Source organism: Tympanuchus pallidicinctus, unplaced genomic scaffold (genome assembly GCF_026119805.1).
Source record: "Tympanuchus pallidicinctus isolate F22 unplaced genomic scaffold, pur_lepc_1.0 scaffold19, whole genome shotgun sequence".
Taxonomy (NCBI): domain Eukaryota; kingdom Metazoa; phylum Chordata; class Aves; order Galliformes; family Phasianidae; genus Tympanuchus; species Tympanuchus pallidicinctus.
The window spans coordinates 16,712,515-16,737,818 of record NW_026294710.1 but is presented as its reverse complement, the minus strand read 5'-3'; the positions used below and the strand labels follow the sequence as shown (position 1 = coordinate 16,737,818).

Here is a 25,304-nt window from a genome sequence, read left to right as displayed (position 1 = left end):
ATCTTTTTTTTATTTTTTTTTTTATGTTTTTTTTTTTAATTTTTTTTTTTTTTTTTTATTGTTCTCAAGATGGCTACAACACCAGACGGAACCGCACACCTGGCCCCGGCTCCGTCCCTGCACTCGCACGGCCAAACCCCCCCCCCCCCCTCTCCCAACCCCCCACCCCAACCCTGTGCTCTTCCCCTTCCAAAAAAAAAAAAAAAAAAAAAAAATTAAAACGATTAAAAAATAAAATAAAACCGAAAAAAAAAAAACAAACCAAATTAATGAAACAAACCAAATTTGGAAAAAAAAAATAATAATAATAAAAGGAAAAAAAAATATAATATATATTTTAAGCAGTCTGAACCACACGCGGCCGCGTCCCCGCGCCCAGTCCGCATCCCCACCCCCCAACCAAGCCCAGGAGTGCGGACCCCCCCCCCCTTGGCTGCCAGCCCCCTCCCCAGAGCTCTTCCCTGGGTTCTTCTGATGTCGTTTCAGGGAAGTTTGGGTACTTTTTGGCGCTCATTGAGGGCAAAGTCCCGGTGTGGGGGGTTTGTTTTTTTTCTGGGGGGGGTCGCAGTGTTGGGACGCGCGCTCCTCCGGTGCTGAGCGAGTGCGGCCCCCGGCGACGGCTGCGGGACCAATCGTGGTGGCTTCGTTTCTGTCTTCTGTTAATTAATGGATGTTCCAGGGAGGGGAGAGCTGCAGAGGGTCGTTTCCCCAACCAACCCAACGTGATGTCAACCCCAGCTGAACCACACACCATGTCCCCAACCCAACACCACGTCCCCAACCCAACACCACGTCCCCAACCCAACGCCACGTCCCCAACCCAACGCCACGTCCCCAACCCAATCCAACCCCATGTCCCCAACCCAACACCATGACCCCAACTCAGAACAATGTCCTCCATAAAGCACAAGTGTCCCCAACCAACGCCCCCAACCCAACATGATGTCCCAACCCAACACCATGTTCCCAACCCAATACAACCCCATGTCCCCAACCCAACACCATGACCCCAACTCAGAACAATGTCCTCAATAAAGCACAAGTGTCCCCAACCCAACCAACCCAACCCAACACCACGTCCCCAACCCAACACCACATCCCCAACCCAACGCCACGTCCTCAATCCAATCCAAATCAATGTCCCCAACCAACACCATGACCCCAACTCAGAACAACGTCCTCAATAAAACACAAGTGTCCCCAACCCAACCAACCCAACCCAACACCACGTCCCCAACCCAACACCACGTCCCCAACCCAATACAATCCCATGTCCCCAACCCAACACCATGACCCCAACTCAGAACAATGTCCTCAATAAAGCACAAGTGTCTCCAACCCAACCAACCCAACCCAACACCACGTCCCCAACCCAACGCCACGTCCCCAGTCCAATCCAACCCAATGTCCCCAACCCAACACCATGACCCCAACTCAGAACAATGTCCTCCATAAAGCACAAGTGTCCCCAACCAACGTCCCCAACCCAACATGATGTCCCAACCCAACACCATGTTCCCAACCCAATACAACCCAACGTCCCCAACCCAACGCCACATCCCCAATCCAATCCAACCCCATGTCCCCAACCCAACACCATGACCCCAACTCAGAACAATGTCCTCAATAAAGCACAAGTGTCTCCAACCCAACGTCCCCAACCCAACATGATGCCCCCAACCCAACATCACGTCCCCAACCCAATACAACCCAATACAACCCCATGTTCCCAACCCAACACCACGTCCCCAGTCCAATCCAACCCAATGTTCCCAACCCAACATCATGACCCCAGCTCAGAACAATGTCCTCAATAAAGCACAAGTGTCCCCAACCCAACGTTCCCAACCCAACGCGATGTTCCCAACCCAACACCACGTCCCCAACCCAACACCATGACCCCAACTCAGAACAATGTCCTCCATAAAGCACAAGTGTCCCCAACCCAACGTCCCCAACCCAACATGATGTCCCCAACCCAACACCACGTCCCCAACCCAATACAACCCCATGTCCCCAAACCAACACCATGACCCCAACTCAGAACAACATCCTCAATAAAGCACAAGTGTCCCCAACCCAACCAACCCAACCCAACACCACGTCCCCAACCCAACACCACATCCCCAACCCAACACAACACCATGACCCCAACTCAGAACAATGTCCTCAATAAAGCACAAGTGTCCCCAACCCAACGTCCCCAACCCAACATGATGTCCCAACCCAACACCATGTCCCCAACCCAATACAACCCAACGTCCCCAACCCAACACCACGTCCCCAACCCAACGCCACGTCCTCAATCCAATCCAAATCAATGTCCCCAACCAACACCATGACCCCAACTCAGAACAACGTCCTCAATAAAACACAAGTGTCCCCAACCCAACCAACCCATCCCAACATGATGTCCCCAACCCAACGCCACATCCCCAACCCAATACAACCCCATGTCCCCAACCCAACACCATGTCCCCAACTCAGAACAATGTCCTCAATAAAGCACAAGTGTTCCCAACCCAACCAACCCAACCCAACATGATGTCCCCAACCCAACACCACGTCCCCAGTCCAATCCAACCCAATGTCCCCAACCCAACACCATGATCCCAACTCAGAACAATGTCCTCAATAAAGCACAAGTGTCCCCAACGCAACGTCCCCAACCCAACATGATGTCCCAACCCAACACCAAGTTCCCAACCCAATACAACCCAACGTCCCCAACCCAACACCATGTCCCCAGTCCAATCCAACCCAATGTCCCAACCCAACACCATGACCCCAACTCAGAACAATGTCCTCAATAAAGCACAAGTTTCCCAACCCAACGCGATGTCCCCAACCCAATCCAAGACAATGCCCCCAATCTAACAGTGTCCCCCAACCCAATGTCCTCAACCCAACACCATGCCCCCAGCCCAACACGATGTCCCCAGCTGAACCCAGAACAATGTCTCCAACCCAACACCACATCTCCCCAACTCATCCCAACCCAATGTCCCCAACCCAACAGTGGCATGTCCCCAAATAACCCGTAACAATTCCCCAGTCAAACACAATGTCCCCCCAACCCCACACCATGTCCCCAATGCAGCGCCATGACCCAACTCAATGCGTTCTCCCCAACCCAACATGATGGTCTCCAAACCAACAAAATGTCCCCAGCTGATTTCAGAAGAATGTCCCCAGCCCAGAGCTACGCCCCCAATCCCATATCATGTCCCCAGTCTAACATGATGCCCCCAACTCAATATCTCCAACCTAACACAACGTCCCCAATCCAACATCCCCAACCCAACATGACGCCCTCAACCCTACAGTGCCACATCCCAACCCAATGCGATGTCCCTGATCAAACCCAGAACAATGTCCCCAATAAAGCACAATGTCCCCAACCCAGCACCACCTCCCCAGTCCAACCCAGCACAATGTCCCCAGCCCAACCTAGCACCATGTCACCAATCCAACTCAACACGGTGTTCCCAACAAAGTGCCATGACCCCAACCCAACGCGATGCCCCCAGCTGAACCTAGAACAATGACCTCAATCCAGTGCCATATCCCCAGCACAACTCCATGCTCCCAACCCAATTTGACAGCTCTAGCCCAACATGATGCTCCCAGCAGAACCCAGATCAATGTCCCCAACACAGCATCATGTCCCCAACACAGCATAACAGCCCCAGCCCAGCGCAATGTCCCCAACCCAACGTCCCCAGCTGAACCTACAACAATGTCTTCAATGTAAGGCTTTGTCCCCAATGCAATCAAATGCCCCTGATGCTCCCATCCCAATGTATGCCCCCAGCCATGCCCCTGGGGGTCTGCTGCCCCCATATTGGCCCCCAGTCTCCTGTGTCTTACCTGGGAGGCAGGCGCCGTGCTGGGTGCAGGGCGCAGGCTATCGGAATAGGCGGGTGAAGTCCCGCAGAGCCCAGCAGACCTGCTTACATTCCTCCGCACTGCAAAGGGAGGAGCATTAGGGGAGTGGGAGAGATGCACAGAGGGATGGAGACAGAGGGGTCGGAGAGATGTACCGAGTGGTTTGGGACAGATGGACCCGCTGGGGACAGACAGACCCCATGGGGATGCACAGTTCAGTTAGGGATGGATGGACCCCTCAAGGACACACTGATCTGTCCTCACTGGGGACAGATGGACAGAGCTGCTAGGGACACACGGTCCCTCTGAGGACAGACAAATCTACTGGGGACATACAGATACACTGCGGACAGATGGACCCACTGGGAATGTGTGGACTCACTGGGGACACACAGAGCACCTGGGAACACGGGGATGGTTTTGGCACAGAGACGCCCACATGGTGCCAGAGAGCAAAAACCCCATTTGGGGATCAGTAGGAGCCTGGGTTGGGCATATATCTACGTACAGGATGGGAGCGAAACTCCTATTGGCCCACAGGCAGGGACACACCAGGGGCTGGGGTCCCATGAGATATCGGGGTGTGGGCTCTGATCCCAAACTGAGATCTGCAATTCCATCAGACATTGGGATCCAGGCTCTGATCCCAAATTGTGGTCTGGGGTCCCATCAGATACTGGAGTCCAGACTCTGGTAACTAATTGAGGCTGGGGCTTCCAGCACTAACTGGGGCCTTTGGGCTCTCACCTCGTCACCTGCTTGTGGAAATCCGTCAGCTGCTTGTGCGTCACCTGGATGGCCCCCCCTGTCGTCTCCTTTGGCAGCGCCTTCAGGGAGTTTTCCAGCCACCGACAGAAGGTCTGCGGGAAGGGGAGAGGGTGAGGGGTGGCTACTGCGCTCCCCCTGGGTCATTCTGTGTGATGGGGGGACATGGGGACATCACAGGGACATGGATGACACAGTGATGTAGGGATATGGGGACCCAGGGACATAGGGACACAGGAACATGGGAACACAAGGAAGCAGGAACATAGGGATGTGAGGGACGTTGGGGACGTTAAGGACATGGAATCACAGAATCACAGAATCATCCGGGTTGGAAGGGACCTCAAGGATCATGTAGTTCCAACCCCCCTGCCTAGCAGGGCCACCAAACGTACACATTTAGATCAGGTTGCCCAGGACCCCGTCCAACCTGGCCTTGAACACGTCCAAGGACTGGGCATCCACAACCTCCCTGAGCAGCCCGTTCCAGGGCCTAACCACTCTCCTTGTGAAGAACTTCCCCCTAACATCCAACCTAAATCTTCCCTCCTTCAACTTGGATCCATTTCCCCTAGTTCTGCTTTTGTCAGCCCTTTTGAAGAGTTTACTCCCCTCCTGGGTGTAGGTTCCCTTCAGGTATTGATAGGCTGCAATGAGGTCACCCCGCAGCCTTCTCTTCTCCAGGCTGAAGGAGGATGGAGGATATAGAGACATAGGGACGTGGTGATAAAGGGATGTGGAGATGGAGGGATGTAGGGACACAGGTCCATTGAGGACTTGGGAACACGGGGATATAGGAACATAGGGGATATAGGGACATGGAGATCTGGAGAGGACACGAGGATTTGGGGACACTGATTCAGGGACATGGAGGATATAGAGACATAGGGACGTGGTGACACAGGGACGTGGAGATGGGGGGGATGTGGGGACACAAAGCTACAGGGCAATGGGGGACATGAGGATGCAGAGACGTGGGTCACAATGGGATAAAGCAGAGTGGAGAAGTGGGGATGCTGGGGATACGAGGACAGGGACACGGGGTTGTGAAGAGAGAGGGGACACGGGGCTGTGGGGACGCAGGGGATGGAGGGCTTAGGGGGCTGTGGGGACACAGGGGACAGAGGGGACACGGTGACGGGCGCTCACCGCGCGGTCGCTCTGCATGATCTCCCAGAGCACCTCGGCCACGTCGGGCAGTGTGTAGGGTGGCAGGCAGAAGCAGCAGGTGTGCAGGAGCTGCGAGACGAGCTGCTGCCCCAACTGCCGCAGCACCTGCGCGATCAGCTCCGTGCGCAGCTCAAAGTCCTCCTCGTGCTGTGGGGGGGGTTGGGGTTCAGCTTCACCCTAAAGCGCTCACTCGAACTCTACGATCCTAAACCTGGCCCTAAAATCGTGAGCCTAAAGCTCTGATCTTAACCCTAAACCCAAAACCGTAACCTTAAAAGCCTAACTCTAAAACCACAATCCTAACCTTAACCCTAAAACCCTAACACCCTCAGCCTAAGACCCTAAGCTTAACCCTAATCCTAACCATAAACCTAACACCCTGACCCCAAGACCTTTATCTTCACCCTAATCCTAAAACCCAAACCCTGAGCCTGAAACAATAAGCCCAGCCCCACAACTCTAACCCTAACTCTAACCCTAAAACTGTGACCCCAAACCTCCACCCCCAACCCTACATTTCTAGCCCTAAATCTCCGACTCCACACCATCTCCAACCCCAACCCACCATTATCCCCACATCACACCGACCCCAAATCTCCAACCTTAACTCCAACATTCGAACCCCAACCTGCATCACCTCCAACCCCAACCTCTTCTCTGACTCCAATACTACACCCAACCCAGTCCCAAACCCAACGCCTACAACCCCACCAAACCTAACTCTATATCCTCTCCCAACCCAATATCCTCTCCCTATCCCACATCCTTTTTCAACCCCATGTCTTTTCCCAATCCCACGACTCCATCCCACATCCTCTTCCAATCCAACCCTATCTTCTCTCCCAACCCAACCCCACATCCTCTCCCAACCCAACCCCCCTCCTCTTCTAATCCAACCCTATCTTCTCTTCCAATTCAACTCCACATGCCCTCTCAACCTTATGTCCTCTCCCAACCCAACAGCCCCTCTCAAACCTACATCCTCTCTCAACCCAACCCTACATCCTCTTCCAATCCAACCCTACCTTCTCTTCCAACTCAACTCCATATCCTCACCCAACCCCACAATATCTTCCAACCCTACATCCTCTCCCAACCCAACCCCACATCCCCTCTCAACCCTACATCCTCTCTCAACCCTACATCCTCTCCCAACCCAACCCCACATCCTCACCCAACGCCACATCCTCCCCCATGTCCTCCTTCAACCCCAAACCCTCTCTCCGACCCCGAATCTTGTCACCCTGTCCCCTTTCCCCCTCTCCCACCCCACTCACGTCGTTGGCCACCCCGGTGTGCACGAGGTCACGCAGGAACTTCATGACACTGCAGTTGGCATCGCGGTGGTCCAGCGTGGTGGCGGCGATGGCCCATTGCAGGATGGGGATCATCACCTGGCTGCGCAGCAGCGTCACCGGGCTGCGCTGGATGAACCTGGGGACAGGGACAGTGCCAAGGGGGCGGGGGGATGGGGGGTGGGGAGTATGGGGAGAGGAGAGCGTGGGGATATGACAAGGGGATGGAGTGTGGGGACGGAGGGAGAGTGGGGACAGAGGGATATGATGTGGGGAGAGTGGGACAGGGGGATATGGGTACAAGGGGAAGGGCGGATATGATTCGGGGGCAGGGGGGTGAAGATGGGGGGATATGGGTACATAGGAACAGGGGACAATGGGTTCTGGGGAGAGGGATAGGGAGATATAATGTGACATGGGGACAGGGGGATGTGATGACAGCATGTTATGGGGATGTCACATGGGGACAGGGGGACAAGGAGGACATGGGGACATGGGGATGAGGGAAATGGGGGACATGGGGATGCAGGGACATGGAGACAGAGAGGATCTGGGGACATGGGCATGCAGGAAGAGTTAGACACAGGGACACAGAGGACTTGGGAACAAGAAAATGCAGGGACAGAGGGACACGAAGGACTTGGAGACATGCAGATGCAGAAATGTAGATCACACAGGGATGCAGGAACACGGAGATATGGAAACACGGGGATGTGTGGATTCAGAGACATGGGGACACGTGTGTATGGGGATGCAGAGATATGGGGACAAAGGTACCTGGCTGCGAGGCGGAAAAGGTCATCCACGGTGTCGGGATGGTTCTGGAGGCCACTGGGCTGCTCAAGGAGCTGGAAGGTGGGGATGCAGAGAGCCTGGGGGGACACCAGTCATTAAGACTCCTTGGCAATTAATTGGGCATCCTTGGTAATTAGGAGTATGGCTCAATTGTATCACTTGGTAACCTCAGCCCAAAGCTGCTCTCCCATCTCCCCCAGACATGGGTTCATAGGTTTGGGGTTGGGACTGTAGGATTGGGGCTGGGATGGGGTTTTGGAATTGAAGGATTGGGGCAGGGATGGTAGGACTGGGGATGGGTTGGGGTTCTGGAACTGCAGGATTGGAGTTGGAATTGCAGGACCAGGGCAAGGATTGGGGTTCTGGCATTATAGGATTGGGGCAGGGATTGGGGTTCAGGAATTGCAGGAAGGGGCTGGGATGAGCCCCACCTGCAGCATGTCGAGCAGCCCCTGCCGACAGCCCTCCTCCATCCCATACTCATCCACCAGGATGCTGCCCAGGTACAGGAAGCACGAGTGCTGGTGCGCCCGGTACACGCTCACCATCTGTGGGGCACACACCACTGCAGCTCCTTCCCAATCCCAGCTGGTCTCCCCCAGCCTTTCCCAATCCCAGCTGAAGCTCCATACATCCCTTTCCCACACCCCTTTCCCGTTCCACCTGTGCAGTTTTATTCCTTCCCAACTCCAGCTGAAACTCCACACATCCCATTCCAACCGCAGAAGGTTCCCTGTGTCCCTTCCCAATCCCAGCTTCAGATTCCCACATCCCTCCCTAAACCCAGATCCTAAATCCCAGTTCCCCCTATTCCCCCCCAGTCCCACTGGTTTCCCTCATCCCAACCCATTCCCACTCAACCCTCCCCAATCCCATCTGGCTTCGCTATCCCTTCCCAATCCCAATCCCATTCCCATTCAACCCTCCTCAATCCCATCTGGCTTCCCCTATCCCAATCCCAATCCCGTTCCTTCGCAACCCTCCCCAATCCCACTTGGTTTCTCCCCTCCCTCCCCAGTCCCGATCCCAGTTCCCTATCCCTCCCTTCCCAATCCCAATCTCCTTGGCTTCCCTCCTCCCTCCCCAATCCCAATCCCAGTTCCCACTCATCCCTCCGCAATCCCAATCCCATTGGTTTCAACCCCTCCCTCCCCAGCCCCAGCTGCAGTTCCGTACACCCCCTGCTCCCCCCACAAACCTGTGTGACCAGGGGCTGCAGCAGTGCAGCAGAGCCCTTCCCCACGCAGCGCACGGCGAAGCGCAGGCAGCGGCAGCAGCGCTCCACGATGCGGTTATCGGCGCTGTGCTTGTTCAGGGTCTCAGAAAGCACGGGCCAGATCTGGGGGCAGAAAGTCGAGGTGACCCCCAGCACCCCACATCACCGCAGGGGGTGCTGCCAGGTCCCGTCTCACGCTCACCTCCTGGATGACTTTTTGGCACGGGTGGATCTGCCCGTTCTCCACAATGGGGTTGGTGTGCCTGCAGGGAGCAGAGTAGGGTAAGTGCCTCTGACAGGACACAAATGAGACAGAATGAGGGCACAACAGCACGACCGGGACAGGACGGGGACAAGACAGGGACAGAATGGTGACAGGATGAGGACAGGATAGGGACAACACGGGGATATGACTGGGATGGAATGGGGACACAACCAGGACAGTATAGAGACAGTATGCAGACACAACTGGGACAGTACAGGGACTTTGCTGGAACAGGATGGCGATGAGAAAGGGACAGGACAGGACACAGCATGAGGACAGGATAGGAGAGTAGAGGGACGTGATCAGGATGGAACAGGGATACGACAGGGACACAGCCAGGACAGAATGGGGACAAGACTTGGTCATGAATGAGACAGGACGGGGACACAGTCAGTATAGAATGGGGACAGGACCAAGACATGACTGGGACACGTCCAAGACACGACTGAGATATGATGGAAACACAACCAGGATGGAATGGGGACATGACCAGGACATGATGGGGACACAACTGGGACACGGCAGGAGTAGGATGGTGGCACAACATGGAACACCTCAGACCTGAAGATGACAGCAAGGCGGTCCAGGGGCACAGTGGGGTCGGAGGAGAGCCCGTTGCTCGGCTCCTGTGAGAGCAGCTGCAGAAAAGGGACACGGGGGGGGGCAAAAGGGGATCAGTGGCATTGTCCCCAGTGGCAGCAGCACACAGGGGGATGGTGACAGAACGTCACTGCCATCTGGGGACTGGTGCCCTGTGGCCATACCTTCTTCAGGGCGAGCACTTGCACGGCGCACAGCTCGCTCAGGCACTCAGCGATCTTCTCCAGGGGCAGCCTGGCGAGGACCAACGCCGTCCCTGCAAGACAAAGGCATGGGTCTGACCCTAAAACAGCCTCGTGAGGAAGGGGACCATGTTTTGGGGTGAGGGGCAGCAAAGCCGACGCTGTTTGTATTGCGACAAGAGCGGAAAAACACTGTTTTGCCTCTTTAGCCACACACTCCTCCCATGCAGCTCCCTCTGCACAAGCCCCATGGCTGCCCTGTTACTAAGATTGTTCCTACAAAGCAAGATGGACCCAAAGGCATCAGGGACCCCAATGCAGCGAGAAGCACCTGACGCCAGCAGGTACATCAATACAGCAGGAAGATCCCAAACCCGCTGGAGATCCCAACAGAGTGAGAAGCACCAGAGCCCACAGGGGATCCCAACACAACAAGAAGGGAACAGACCTTCCGTCCCAGAACTGCTTGGACCTTCAAATCTACAACAGTTTGAGGTGGAAGAGACCTTCAATCCCAAAACTGTTTGGGGTGGAAGGGACCTCCAGTCCCACAAACATTTGAGGTGGAAGGGACTCTACAGACCGTATAGTCCAAACCCTGCCATGGACAGGGACACCTCCTACAGCCCACAGTACCATGGGATCATGTGGGTTGGAGGAGAACTTGAAGGGCATCATATCCCACCACTCTCCTGGCACTGCCCAGCCAACTGCTGGGCCATGTCCCCACGCACCACATCCACGAGTCCCTTCAGTTCCCTCCAGGGCTGGGGACTCAGCTCCTGCCCTGGGTTGCCATCCCAGTGCTTCACAACCCTCCCGGAGTGGGAATTTTTCCTTACCCTCAACCTACCCTTCCTCTGGCACAACCTGAGGCCATTTCCTCATGTTCTGTCCCTCACAGCTTGGGAGAAGAAAGATGCAACCAACTGGATGCAGCTCCATCAGCCACCAGCCAACACAGTCCTGTTGGCCACCACCCAACACAGCCTCACTGCTCAGCTGGACACAGACCCACTGACCACCACCCAACATGGCCCCACTGACCAACAAGGCACAGCTCCATTGGCCATCACCCAACGTGGCCTCGTTGACAACTGGAACAGGCTGCCCAGAGAGGCTGTGGATGCCCTGTCCTTGGAGGTGTTCAAGGCCAGGTTGGATGGGGCCATGGGCAGCCTGGTTTAGCATTCAACGTGGAGGTTGGTGGCCCTGCATGTGGCAGGGGGGTTGGAGATTCGTGATTCTTGAGGTCCCTTCCAACCCTGGCCATTCTGTAATTCTGTGATTCCGTGACAAACTGGATGTGTCCCTGCTGACCACCATCCAACATGGTCCTGCTGACCAACTGCACGTAGTCTCACTGACCACCATGCAACATTTCCCCACTGACCAACTGGATGTGGCCCCACTGACCATTACCCAGTGAGGCCCCGTTGACCAACTAGACACAGCCCCATTGATCACCATGCAACGTGGCCCTTTGAACAACCAGATGTGGCCTCACTGACCATTGCTGAATGAAGCCCTGTTGACCAACTGGATGTTGCCCCATTAACCACCAACCAACACAGCCCCACTGACCAACAGGACAAGGCTTCATTGATCACTATGCAACATTTCCCCATTGACCAACTGGATGTGGTCCCACTGACCATTGCTAAATGAGGCCCCACTGACCAACCGGATGCTGCCCCATTGAACACCATCTAACACAGCCCTATTGATCAACTAGATGTTGCTCCATTGACCACCATCCGACAATGCCCCATTGACCAACTGGACACAGCCCCATTGACCACCATGCAACATGGCCCCTTGAACAACTGGATGTGGCCCCACTGACCATTATTGAATGAGGCCCTGTTGACCAACTGGATGTTGCCCCATTAACCACCATCCAACACAGCCTTGTTGACCAACTGGATGTTGCCCCATTGACCACCATCCAACACGGCCCTATTGACCAACTGGATGTTGCCCCATTGACCACCATCCAACACAGCCCTATTGACCAACTGGACACTGCCCCATTGACCACCATCCAACACGGCCCTATTGACCAACTGGACACTGCCCCGTTGAACGCCATCCAACACAGCCCTGTTGACCAACTGGATGTTGCCCCATTGACCACCATCCAACACAGCCCTATTGACCAACTGGATGTTGCCCCATTGACCACCATCCGACACGGCTCTATTGACCAACTGGACACAGAGCCTGACTTGGCCCAGTCAAGGCCCCCTCCTGCCTCACTCACCCTTGAGGAGCCCGACTGCAGCCTCCGGGGACAACGTGAAGGAGTCGAGGGAGCGGGCGATCTCCAGCAGCCCGGTGAAGTGCTGCGCCATGTGGTCGCGGCACACCGAGCAGATGTTGTGGATGGCCTTGGCTGCGGCCGAAGCCAACCGCCGGTCACACAGCCCCTTCATCAGGTAGCCCAGCACAGGGTCTGCGAAAGGGGAAAACCCACGGGGTGAGTGCAGGGAGTGGGGCAGGGAGCAAAGAAGGGGGTCGCTGGGAGGGACTGACCCAGGAACTGTGGGTTCCTGTCCACCACTTCGCTCATCTCGCCCACCAGCTCGATGCTGGTGTAGCGCACGGCCGTGTGCACTGTCTCAGGGAGACGCACCACTCCCTCCAGAACCTCCACCAGCGTCGGGTTGTTCTCCCTGCAGGATGAGGTGGGTGGATTAGGATGAGGCAGGAGGTTTAGGACAAGGCAGAGGGATTAGCAGGGTTCTGACACCCTGACTCCACAAAGATCCCCCTGCACATGGCAGCCAGTGTTGGCATCAAAACGTGGAGCATCCCGAGTGGGAACAGAATCACACAGCAGCCTAGGTTGGAAATGAAGTCACAGAACATCCCAGTTTGGGAAGGGAATCCCAATTTTGCAAAGGGAATCAGAGCATCTTGGGTTGGGAATGGAGTCACAGAACATCTCCAGTTTGGGAATAGCACAATAATATATCCTGGACTGGGGACAGAATCACAGAATATCCCAAGAATGGAATCACAGAGCACCTTGAGCCAGAAATGAAATCCAAACGTATCTGGGAGTCACAGAACGTTCTTCAGTTCGGAAATGGAATTACAAAGCACTCCCCAGTTTGGAAATGGAATCACAGAACGTTTCCAGTTTCAGCAACAAGATCACAAAGGATCCCCAGTTTGGAAATAGCACCCACAAACTCTACAAAGACCTCCAGCACCACTCACTGGTCAACGCTCTTGGCGATGGAGGCCATGATGAAGAGGACAGCCTCCGTCACCTCCCAGGGTGGATTGCCATCTTTCAGTGTTGCATAGAGCTGCAAGAAGGGAGAGAACAAACCAATAAAATAATCCCCAAAACCACCAATCTCACTGAGCCCACTGTTTTGGAACCCTGTATCTGTGTCTGTATGTTTAAGGGCACAGGGAGGTAATGCAGAACCACCTGTGCGAAGCACTCCACCGAGCCCACCAGGAAGATGAGGTCCTTGACCAGGTCTGAGACGCGCATCCGGAACTCGCCAAAGTCATCTGTCTCCTCTGGGACGCCCTCCTGGGATAGAGGGGATGAGGAGAACAAAATGGGAGGAGGGACAAGGGTGGGAAGGGAGGAGGAGCCCCCAGCCTCCAACAAGGCACGTCCCAGCAGAAACACCTCTGGGAGGACACAGCGGAGCGTGTCTCAACGTGGGAAGTACTGCAGGGAAGTGGGACGGGGACCAAAGGAAACACAGCAAGGGGAAGACAGAAAATGCCACAAAAAAATGTGGCCTTACGTGGTCTGAGTCGAGCTGGCAGTGCCGGGCCAGGGCGTGCAGCAGGCGTTGGATGTAGGCTTTGAAGATGCTATGGATGACGGCATCCTCCGTCTTGTACAGGTGCTCCCCCAGGCGGTACCAGAAGTTAAAGGAGATTTCGACCACCTGGATGGGAAGGGAGGAGAGAAATTCAGGGTTTGTTATCAACACCGCCTGCAGGGCTTCCCATACAGGGTCTCTGAGGGTTTATGGGATTGTGGATTTCCATTGGCACCGCTGCTTCTTCCACCCACGACAAAACACTGAGCAGCTCCTGCAGCTTCATCGACCTCCTTGTCAATTAAAAAAGGGTTTTAAACCCAGAGGTTATCTAACATTTGTGCCCTACAAGAAGGATGGGATGAGATAGGATGAAGGAGTTATCTGCCTTAGAAGAAAGTTAAGATGGAAAGAGTAACCTGCCCTACAAGAAGGATGGGATGGGATGGGGATGGGATGGGATGAGATGAGATGGGATGGGATGGGATGGGATGGGATGGGATGGGATGGGGTGGGATGGGGATGGGGATGGGAGTGACCTACACTACAAGAAGGACAGGATGAGACAGAAGAAGTGACCTGCCCTGTAAGAAGGATGGGATAAGCTGGATGACCTGCACCAAAAGGAAGGCCAGGATGAATCTGCTCTCTAAGAGAGGACAGAAGAAGTTGGGTCTCATCATCCTGGAGAAGACGAGGCTCAGCGAGACCTCATCGCAGCACCCCCAGGATTTAAAGGCTGGCCATGAGGAGGATGGAGCTCTCCTCACAAGGACAACCAACGGAGAAGATGAGGGACAAGGAGGAGCCGACCCCGTGCACACCTCGTACTGCGGGTGCCCTGCACAGATCAGCAGCAGCTCCAGCGTCCGCAGGTCGCCCAGCCCCTGGCCAGGCGTGCAGACAATCTTGTCCAGGAAGGTCTCGCAGAGCTCGGTGAACACGCGGCAGTAGTTGAGCACCCTGGGGAGAGAAAGCAAGGCGTGGGTCAGGGGGGATTGTCCATGGGGAGCATGGAGTGGGCAGTGAGGGCAATGTGTCCCAGAACCCATTTCAGACCACGGGATGCCACCAACTTTTTGTCCCATCGACACAACCAACCCAAAGTGCTCCAGGAAGGAGCAACGGTCCCAAATTAACCCCAAATCCCCCATGAGCTCAAAGACAAATTAACCCAGAGTGCTCCAGGAAGGAACAATCATCCCAAACAAACGCAACTACCCTCAACAAATCAGCCCAAGAAAGGAGCGACGAAGCCAAGGAGAAACACACAACTAATCTATAAACCAACCCAATATGCTCCTGGAAGGAGCAATAATCCCCAAAAACAAGAAAGGTAAATGCATAATTCCTGACATTCTGGAATGGAAGATTTTTTCCACCTCAAACCCTTCTGAGATTGAAGGCCCCTTCTGCCCCAAACCAGTCTCTGAAGGAGATTTTGGGTTTGTGACCTGCCTCTGTCCCTGTTCCTGCTGAGCTGCTTCAAGCCTTCAAGCTCAAAACGTGGGGAGATGTTTGGAAACCATAGAACCATGGGAAGAAAAGAAAGGTGACAAAAAGGATTAGGAAAAAGAAAAAAAAGGGTTGGGATCTTCTTGTTGAGTTGGAATCCCCAGTGGGTTTGGGATCTTCTTGGATTGGGATCCCCTGAGGGGCTCGGGGGCTTCTTGCTATGATCCTCAAAGGACTTGGGATCTTCTTGTTGTGTTGGGATCCCCCGTGGCCTTGGGATCCCCAGCAGCTTCAGGTGCTTCTCGATGCACTGAGACTCCCCATGGGTTTGGGATCTTCCCGTTGTGCTGGGATCCCAATGGGTTTGGGATCCCCAACAGCTTCGAGTGCTTCTTGCTGAATTTGGATCCCCCACGAGTTTGGGATCTTCTTGTGTTGGGATCTCCAGCGGTTTCCAGATCCTGTTTTGGGATCCTCAGTGGGTTTGAAATCTCCAACAGTTTTGGGATCATCTTGTTGTGCTGGGATCCCCAACGGGTTTGAGATCTTCAACGGTTTCAGGATCTTCTGGCTGCGTTGGGATTCCCAGTGGGTTTGGGATTCCCTTGTTATGTTGGGATACCCAGTGGGTTTGAGATCCCTAACAGCTACAGGTGCCTTTTGCTTTGGAGAAACATCTTAAGACATGGAGCAACTCAGCTGCTTGGAACTCAGAACAGAGGGAGGAGGATTTTTTGGAATCACAGAACCATGGACAGAACACAAAGCTGAGAAAGGAGGGGAAAAAAACCCAGATGCAGCAAATCCTCAAAAATAACAGCATCAGAGAGCACAGCTGCCAACTCCTGCTGCTCCAGCCACCGTCACTCACTTGTCCAGGTCCTCCCGTGCCACAGCCATGTGGTAGGCACTCTCGAGGGTAAGGACCCCCTGGAAGAGCTGCAGGGCCAGGGGCAAGTTGGTCTCCACATTCTCAATGGCGTAAAGCGCCGAGCAGACGCAGTCTGAGGCGGCCTCGTGCAGGTTGGAGGAAGTCTTGTCTTGTTGCTGCAAGAAGGAGGAAGAGGGAAAAAGTGAGGACAGTTCTGAGGGAATCAGACAGACCTGTGAGTTGTGTTGGCCCACGGGGCAGCCCAGAGCACTGCAGGATATGCATTTCTGCAGCACGTGCGCTGTCTGCTCCTTCTCCTGCTGAAAGGAGCGCTCGTTTGCATTTGGCATTTGTTTAATTTGCACCATGGAACAGAATGCAAATGAGCTTCCTGTTGACGAGGGGAGGAAGTGATACAGCATGGGGCTGCAGCTCCAGAAAATGTCAGAATCCCTTTGCTGCTGGTGCTCTGCCACGTGCATAAAGGCACAGAAACTCCTTTGGAATTAAGCAGTAAAAGCGTCAGCAAGGGAATTAAATTTTCTGCTGAAAACCTGCAGGATTTTCAAGCATTGATTTCAGTGCTAAGCAAATGCAATTTGTTCAAAGAAAAATACAGACCGAAAAAAAAGCATTTTTCTCCTTCTCAAGAATACAGACAACTCCTAAAACCAAAAACAACCTCGAAACTTCAATTCACGACGATGGCAAACCGATGACCTCGAAACGGCAGCCTTCAGCCAAGCCAACCCCAAAAACTGGGAGCCCAGAGCATTCCCACCCAACACAGGGGATGGAGCTGTAGGCAGAGAAGCAGCACCAGATGGATTTAAGAGCACCACAGCAGCAGGGATACTCACCAGCACCTCAAAAAGGAGCGACAGCAACTTGCTGTTGGCCATGAAGGTGCTGTCCAGGACCCCCAGGTTGAACCAACTCCCCAGGCACCGGAAGATTTTGATGAGCATCTTCTCATCGTTGCCTGCTTTCTCCACACATGTCATCTACAGCAAAAGGAAAACTATTTACAGCACACACGTGATTTGGAAAAATGAGGTTGGGAAAGACATCCATCCTGGAGACTCTGCAGGGTGACCTTCACATCCCCCAAGGGATGCAGGGTTTGGGTTTTGGGTGGTGCCGTGCAGAGCCAGGAGTTGGACTCAACGATGCTCATGGGTCCCTTCCAACTTGGGGTATTCTATGGTTTGATGACTCTAAGATCCTACAGCACCCAAAAGTCCAGGCTGGGCTTCCAGAGATCCTCACTGGGTTCATAAGTTACAAAGGCAGATTTTGCACTTCTGTCCAGCCCATCGCTGGACCCACAGCCATGAGATTAAGGACATTTATCTCTACTCAAACACTGAAAGCCAGAAGACAAATTGGTGAATGGTTTGGAACCTCCAATCCCGCAATGGTTTGGGATGAAGGGGACTTTCTATCCCAGACTGGTTTGGTGTAGAAGGGATCTCCAATCCCACAATGGCTTGGGGTGAAGGGGACCTTCCATCCCAGACTGGTTTGGTGTGGAAGGGACCTCCAACCCCACAATGGTTTGGGATGAAGGGGACTTTCTATCCCAGACTGATTTGGTGTGGAAGGGACCTCCAACCCCACCATGGCTTGGGGTGAAGGGGACCTTCCATCCCAGACTGATTTGGTGTGGAAGGGACCTCCAACCCCACAATGGTTTGGGATGAAGGGGACTTTCTATCCCAGACTGGTTTGGTGTAGAAGGGATCTCCAATCCCACAATGGCTTGGGGTGAAGGGGACCTTCCATCCCAGACTGGTTTGGTGTGGAAGGGACCTCCAACCCCACAATGGTTTGGGATGAAGGGGACTTTCTATCCCAGACTGGTTTGGTGTAGAAGGGATCTCCAATCCCACAATGGTTTGGGATGAAGGGAACCTTCCATCCCAGACTGGTTTGGTGTGGAAAGGATCTCCAATCCCAGAACTGTCTGGGGTGGAAGGGATCTCCAATCCCAGCAGGGGTGAAAGGGGGACCTTTGATCTCAGAACTGTTTGGTGTGGAAGGGAAACTGCATCAGGAGGAGATCCAATGGACACAGTGCTGCTGCACATGCCCTTACCAGCAGTGAGACAACAGTGCTGGAGTAGTAGGCCAAGTCCTCGATGATCTCGGTGCGGCGGTTGGCCCCGATGCGCAGCGAGCGGCTGTGCACCTCCTCGGGCAGCACCGTGAGGATTTCCAGCAGGAAGGGCAGTGAGGTGACATCATTGCTGTACCTGGAAGCAAGCGGAGCACAGAGAGCACGTGGGCAGGGGGCAGAAAAGCAGACGTGGAAATCCTAAACGCTGTCACGCATGGAGAGATGGATGGGAATTCCACCTCATTACTGACTGAGCCACGGAAACACCCCCCCCACTGCTGGCCCATTTTCTGCCACGTGTCTTTTCGGATGGCATGGATGTGCCCAGCAACAAACACAAACCATCACTTACTTTTCGACCAGCGTCTGCACGCAGCCCTTCCAAGAAGCCATCTGCAGGGCGAGGTCTGCTATTGCTAAAGCGAGCTGGGAAGGAGAGAAAACACAGCTTGGAGTGGAGGTGCTAAACCCTCAAACGTCCCTCATTGTGGGGACAGCAATGTCCCCTCTGCTCCCCAGCCATCCCATCTCACCAAGCACCTCCACCCCAGTTCTGGAAGGGCATTCCTAGCCAGCTGGCAGGAGGAGCTCTGCAGGCTCCCTTCCTCCAGCTTGCTGTCTGTGTTCCAATAGTATTGGGGAAAAATGAGCTCAGGTTTGGCATCCCAACTGCCCTGCTGTGTGGCTGATGCAGGCTCCGTGCCCCGTGCTTGGTGCTGGGTTATTTAAAGCCTTGGCCGGACCGCACAGCACTGCTGAGATTTGGGATAATGGGATGGGAAGGGTTTCCCAGAACACAACAGTGTCCGCAGGGGATGCAGAAATCAAATCAGCGGGGACAAAGCATCGACCAGTTTAAATACAGTTATCAAATGGAGACAGGGAATAGCATCTTGTGCTTGGCAGCATGGCACCAGTGTTCTCCGCTCTCCTTGCTCTACGATGGAGGAAAAGCAGCCAAGGAGACCTTTGAAAAGAGCTTTGGTGGAAAAAAAATCAGCAGCACCTGCTCCAGGGGAAGCCCTAACCCCACTGGAAGCAGTCCCAGAGCCACCCCCTACCTGAGTGACGATGACCGGCGAGAGATCCTTCAAGTTCTGGATGTGGGACAGCAAAGAATCACGCAGGGACGCGTGCGAGTCGGTGGGGAGCTCGTAGAATGAGGTCTGGATCTTCATCTTCATCGTCTGTGCTGCAAAGTAGCACGACTCCACATCCTGCCTGATCTGCAGGAGCTGGTCTGAGATCTCCCAGGCGTGCACCTGCGGGTGAAGGGAGATTCCTAAAGATGCAAACACACTTCCTCGTCCCCTGCACCAACACTGTTAGCACTACAGTGAGCTCCTCATCACCAAAGATTGGGCTACTGAACGCTGGACCACGGGGCTGAGGCCGGTGGTGGCACCCAACTGGAATGGCAGTTTTCATTTCAGTGGAATCGTTTAAAAAGTAACACTTTGCTCCTCTGAAATCCACCTTTCTCTCCCTCAGCCCCAACAGCTCCCCCGGATCACATTTCCCATTGCTGCATGCACCAGACACAGTCCCAAAGGGTTTGGCTGATGAGAAGTGAGGCTGGAAAGCAGTGGATCCATCAAGGAATTGGGGAATGGGTCAGGCTACGTGGGCCCTGCAGCCCCTCAGTGGTTTGGGGTGGAAGGGACCTTTGGCCCATTTTGTTCCAAACCCTCTCAATGCCAACCCTAACACACTAACTCTAATCCTAAAATGCTAACCCTAATGCTGAACCTAAAATCCTAACGCGACACCTAAACCCCCTAACTGCATATTGAAAATCAAGGCTCACTCCTCCTCTTCCCCAGACTCGGCTCCATCCCCGATCCACATCACCCCAGATCCACATCACCCCAGATCCACATCACCCCAGATCCACATCACCCCAGAGCCCATGTGAGGATTTCTTTCACCTCCTGATCCCACCACGGGCTTCAAAAATGACTTTGAGCTGCAAAACCTGAACAGCAAGAGGAGCGTAACCCGGAACGCCAACTCCAGCACTGAAGATGGGGGTAGAAGGGGATGAGAAGCACCCCAACAACGAAGATGGGCGCCCCAACAAAGAGCAAGGCCCTAACAAAGATCACCACCCGATCAAAGACCGCTGCCAAACAAAGACAGCTGCCAAAGACCACCATCCGAATGAGGACTGAGACCCTAACAAAAGACCACCACCCTAACAAAGGGGACTGCTGCTCTCAAGGCGCGCCCAACTTTCCGAGATGAATCCCAACAGCTGAGCTGAAAGTGCACCTTAGGAAGAACCCTAACGATCCCGTGATTTTGCATCCCTGTTTCAGGCAGGAGCTCAGCCCAGTGCTCCATCTGTGGTGGCACATCCACCCGCAGGGTTTCTCTGTGGGGATGATCGCTGTCACGGTGCCGAACACGGCGTCGGTTGCTCTGATGCAGCTGCTGTCTGGGGAAGTACCCAGATGTTTTTTCCAGCATGCTTTGATTGACAGGTCTGGGGTTCTTTAAGGTTAAATCAGAGACACCCTTCTAACTCTCCATTTCCACACTATTCTCATTTCATTAATGTTAGGAATAGAACCAAGGAACACCGCATCAGAATGAGCCATCAACATGAGACCTGCCTGGCTCCCACCAGTCACTAAGCCAAAAATCCACCTCGAAGCACAACCACACTGCACCAAACCATTACTAAAAACCAACTGTGCTCGCTGCTCTACGCACAGCAGGGGCCACAAAACGCTCACTTGGAGCTTATTTACGTCCATGGGACATCCATGAGGCAGGAGAACACTGAAGGCATTTGGGTTCTTATCTTCTCCCCAAAGCCCACAGCCCTACGTGCTCTGCAGCTCAACCTCTGCAGAGCTCCATTGCTGCCAATCTGAAGCATCAGAGAAGAATTAATGTGAGATGGTCCCTAACGGGATCCTGGTGCCAAGATCTTGCCACCAGTTCAGCCTGGCCTCAGCCACCTGACCCTGAGGAGAAACCATGGCCGCTCCAGGAGCGCCTGGGGGCACTGTGGACCTCCTGCAGCCACTGGGACGCTCCTAAAGAAAGCTCTGGGGGACACCAAATCCATACCAGAAGCGTTAGGTATGTCATGGGGGCCACTGTAGATCTTCAGGGGGAATCGGGGCCATTCTAGGAGCACCAAGACACTCCAAAGGGGCTCCAGGACCATACTTGGAGCAGAGGGAGTGTCCTGGGAGATACTGGGAGTGTACAGAAGGGAATCAAGGACCTGTTGGGTGGTATCAGGGCCATTCCAGGAGCACCAGTGTTCTCCTGGGGGGCACTAAGATCACATCAGGAACTCAGGGGACCTCCTAGGGTCACCACGACATTCCTGGAGTACAGCACGGAAGCACTAGGCACCACCAAGCCTGTACCCGGAGCACTGGGGATCTCTTAGTGGATACTAGGAAACTCTTGGAGGGCACCAGGACACTCCTCGGGGCATCAGAGCCATACCAAGAACTCCAGGGAACTCCTGGAGGGCATCGGGACCCCCTGGGGAGCACCAGAACTGTATCAGGAGCACGAGGAACTCTCTTAGGGGGAATGAAGGAAGTCCTGGGGGACACCGGAATGCCCCGAGGAGAATCAGGGCCATGCTAGGAGCACAGAGGATCTCCTGGGAGGCACCGGGGACCTCTTAGGGGGGATCCGGAACACTCCTGGGAGCACTGAGTCTCTCCTGGGCGGGTACCGGGACATTCCTGGGGGAGCACCGGAACCACCTCGGAGCCACTCCCCACACCACCCCACCCCTCTCGCCTTCGAGAACAGCCGCCTCCCCAGCTCCAACTCCCCACCCCCCACCACGTGCTCCCCCCGCCCCCGCCCCGCCGCGGCCCGCACCGAGCGCTGCAGCTCGCCCAGCCAGCAGCTGGCCCGCTCCTTGCCGCTGGGGTCGGGGTCGTGGTAGAGGGCCTGCACGGCCTGATACACCAGCTGCAGGCTGGGCTGGGCCCCGCCGCCCTCCATGGCCGCGCCGCCGCGCTCAGCGCCGCCCTCCGCCGCCCGCCGCCATCTTCGGGGCCTCCGCGCCGGTACCGGAGCGCGGCGGTGCGACGCGGAATGCGGTCCCCCCGGAAACTCCGAAACGGGAAGTTCCGCCCCGCTCGGAAATGGGTTCCGCGCCTACTTCCGGTTCGGTAGTGCGACGCGAATAGCGCCCCCCTTCCCCCCGGAAACAACGTTCCGCCTCAGAGGTGCAATGCGATGAGCGGTCCCCACAGAAATGCTGAGCACAAAAGTTCCGCCCCGCGCCTTAACGGGGTTTCCCGGTTACTGGGACTCTCAAAGGGGATTCTCATTGGGGGGAGGGGGGCGGGGCGAAGAGCGGCGGGAGCGGAGACCGGAAGTGGAAGGGACCGGAAGTAGAGAGTAGAGCTGGCGGCTCGGTTAAGCCGTGGGATTTCATTGTCTCATTGTGATCCCATTAACGCCACTGGGATCCCATTATGCCAGCGGGATGCCGTAACCACGCTGGGATCCTATTATCCCATTTGGATCCCATTAACCCCATTGTGACCCAATTATCCCTCGTTGGATGCCATTATCCCAGTGGGATCCCATTGTTTCCAATGTGATTCTGTTATACCTAGTGGGATCCTATAACCACTCCGCTATCCCATGGTCTGCAGTAAGATCCCATTATCCCCATTGCGATCCCACTGCCCCAGTTGGATCTCATTATGCCAATGGGACTCCATTAACTCCACTGGGATCCCGTTATCCCAATTGGATCCTATTAAGATCCCATTATCCCCAACTGAGTCCCGTTATCCCAACGGGATCCCATTTCCTAATGGGAAACGCGTTGGGTTGGAAGGTTCCTTAAAGATCGTAGAACTACGGGATGGTCGTGTTGGAAAGGTCTTTAAAGATGACAGAACCATCGAATGGTTGGAAACGTCCTTAAAGAACAAAAGGAGCGTCGTGTTGAAAGGGTCCTTTTAGATGATGTATCACAAGAAGGGTTGGGCTGCAAGGGATCCCAAAGCCCCCCCAACCCGAGCCGGGGGATTCGGCGTGTGTTCCCCTCCCACCCGTCCCCCCCCGAAGCGGCCGGGCACAGTTGGGTGAGTCACATCTGGCCGGGGAGGAGCACATCTGGGCGGGGCAGCCCTTGGCAGGTCCTGGCAGCGTCGCTCCTCTCCACGGCTCCGCCCGGTGCAGCGGTGGCATCACCGGGACCGGCGCCAAACGGGCGGTGCCGGAGCCGTTCCGCTGCTCCGAGCGGCGCCGCGACTTTACGGTGAGGGGAGCGGGGACCCCCGGATTAGGGGAGGGGGTGGGATAGGGACAAAGGGAGGCGGAACCTCGTGCTGCCCGGCAAAGGGGCGTGGGGGGGTCTGGGGAGGGGAGCTGCTTCTGGTGGGGCTGCCCCCAGCGATGCACTGGATGCATCTTGCCCCATAGCCTGCCCCACAGCGGCTCCACAGTATGCCCCATAAGCAGCCTGGATCCCTGCCCTATAGCTGCATCACTGCTCACCCTATAGATACTCTCCATTCCAACCTATAGCTGCCCTGAGCCTTTGCCCTATAGCTGCCCTACAGCATGTTCTGTAGCTGCCGCACACTCCACCTGCTCTGAACCCCAGCCCTATAGCTGCCCTACTCATTCCCTAGATAGCCACACTACACGTGTTCTATAGTTATCCTACAGCTCTCTGTAGCTGCCCTGTTTTGCCTTATAGCCATGTCTCAGTCCACCCTACAGCCACCCCATACATGCCCTATAGCTGCCCTACAGCCAGCTCTATAGCTGTCCCTCAGGCTGCCCTGTAGTTGCCCTGAATTCTCGCCCTACAGCTGCCCCCAGCTTCCCATTCCCATTCCCCCTCCCCTCCCATGCACGCAGCCCACCCTGGGGACACCAATGGGGCTGTTATGGGAACTCAAGGACACTGAGGGATAGGGTCGGGGCAGGGTTGGGGACAGTGACATCCCCGTGCCCCCCAGACAAGGAACAAGACAGCACCGGTCCCCATCACAGCACTCTGGACATTGACCCCAACACCTCACCATGACCACCGACTCCCCCGTGTTCCCCATGGGCTCTGGGGTGACGACAGCAGTGCCACGTGAGTGTCCCCATATCATGAGGTCCCCAGTGCCATTCATTATCCATTGGGGTTTAATGGGGGTCCTCCTGCTCACCACGTCCCATCCTTGGAGTGTCCCCGTCATTGCCCATGGAGTGTCCCCATGTCCCATCACTGGTGTGTCCCCATCCCCTGCCCATGTCCCATCATTGGGGTGTCCCCATCCCCTGCTCCGTGTCCCATTACTGGGGTATCCCCACCCTCTGCCATGTCACATCGTTGTGGTGTCTCCATCCCCCACCCCATGTCCTCATTAGGAAGCTATGGGGCTCCTATGGGGCTTTGGCATCTTTGGGGTTTCCCAGGGCTGTGGGATGTGGTCACAGGGTTCCCCCCCTCATTTTGGGGTCACGTTGTAGGAGACTCCGAAACGTCAGCTCCGGATACGGTGGTGTTGGTGTGCGCCTTCACTGCCGCCTTTGTGGCCGTGGCCATCGTGGTAGTTGTGGTGTGTCGGTGTTGGAAGCGATGCTGCGGGAGAACAGGTGAGGACATGGGGACGGGGTGCAGTGGAAGTGGGGTTTGGACTGGGATGGGGGGATGTGGCTGGGGAGATGGGGATGGGAACGGAAGGTGCTGCGCGGCACAGACCCCATCTCCCTGTGGTTACAGCCCAGGACCCTGCAGCAATAGAAGGGAACAGGAACAGTGCGGCGGTGCCCATGGGAGCCCCGAAGAGCCCAGAAGACTGAGCCCCGCGGGATCCCCGCGCGTATCCCCACCAATACAATAAAGCTCCGCTGCTGCCACCGCCTGCATTCATCACCGCATCCC

General features: G+C 55.2%; 2 protein-coding genes across 3 annotated transcripts; one reads left to right on the top strand and one right to left on the bottom strand.

Annotated features, from left to right (window-relative positions):
* Positions 1 to 184: 184 nt before the first annotated feature.
* TNPO3 (transportin 3) lies at positions 185 to 22,507 on the bottom strand. 2 transcript variants are annotated; one of them, XM_052681087.1, is made up of 23 exons: positions 22,277 to 22,507; positions 19,480 to 19,680; positions 18,771 to 18,844; positions 18,398 to 18,554; positions 17,160 to 17,303; positions 16,300 to 16,475; positions 14,798 to 14,936; positions 13,953 to 14,099; positions 13,622 to 13,729; positions 13,402 to 13,493; positions 12,712 to 12,851; positions 12,440 to 12,631; positions 10,159 to 10,250; positions 9,956 to 10,032; positions 9,332 to 9,392; positions 9,112 to 9,252; positions 8,345 to 8,461; positions 7,896 to 7,990; positions 7,101 to 7,257; positions 5,803 to 5,970; positions 4,636 to 4,748; positions 3,871 to 3,968; positions 185 to 690 (listed from the first exon to the last, which is right to left on the bottom strand). In XM_052681087.1, the coding sequence occupies exons 1-22, from the start codon at positions 22,400 to 22,402 to the stop codon at positions 3,908 to 3,910; spliced, it is 2,778 nt and encodes a 925-aa protein (XP_052537047.1). In that variant the 5' UTR covers positions 22,403 to 22,507; the 3' UTR covers positions 185 to 690; positions 3,871 to 3,907. The 2 variants fall into 2 exon arrangements, with proteins under 2 accessions (XP_052537047.1, XP_052537046.1); XM_052681086.1 differs by having other exon boundaries at positions 185 to 656; positions 22,277 to 22,506.
* On the top strand, positions 22,496 to 25,304 carry LOC128079511 (uncharacterized). Its single transcript, XM_052680799.1, has 6 exons — positions 22,496 to 22,567; positions 23,177 to 23,325; positions 23,486 to 23,678; positions 24,388 to 24,509; positions 24,890 to 25,015; positions 25,143 to 25,304. The coding sequence occupies exons 1-6, from the start codon at positions 22,496 to 22,498 to the stop codon at positions 25,261 to 25,263; spliced, it is 783 nt and encodes a 260-aa protein (XP_052536759.1). The 3' UTR covers positions 25,264 to 25,304.

Excerpts from the sequence above, each read along its gene's own strand:
- TNPO3 (XM_052681087.1), bottom strand. The coding sequence starts at position 22,402 with ATGGAGGGCGGCGGGGCCCAGCCCAGCCTGCAGCTGGTGTATCAGGCC. Across the intron at positions 16,476-17,159 it reads CGCTCCTTTTTGAGGTGCTG|CAACAAGACAAGACTTCCTC; the intron begins GTGAGTATCCCT and ends TCCTTCTTGCAG. Across the intron at positions 8,462-9,111 it reads TGCAGCCCCTGGTCACACAG|ATGGTGAGCGTGTACCGGGC; the intron begins GTTTGTGGGGGG and ends TGTGCCCCACAG.
- LOC128079511 (XM_052680799.1), top strand. The coding sequence starts at position 22,496 with ATGCGGTCCCCCCGGAAACTCCGAAACGGGAAGTTCCGCCCCGCTCGG. Across the intron at positions 23,326-23,485 it reads GATGACAGAACCATCGAATG|CGGCCGGGCACAGTTGGGTG; the intron begins GTTGGAAACGTC and ends CCCCCCCCGAAG. Across the intron at positions 24,510-24,889 it reads GGTGACGACAGCAGTGCCAC|GAGACTCCGAAACGTCAGCT; the intron begins GTGAGTGTCCCC and ends GTCACGTTGTAG.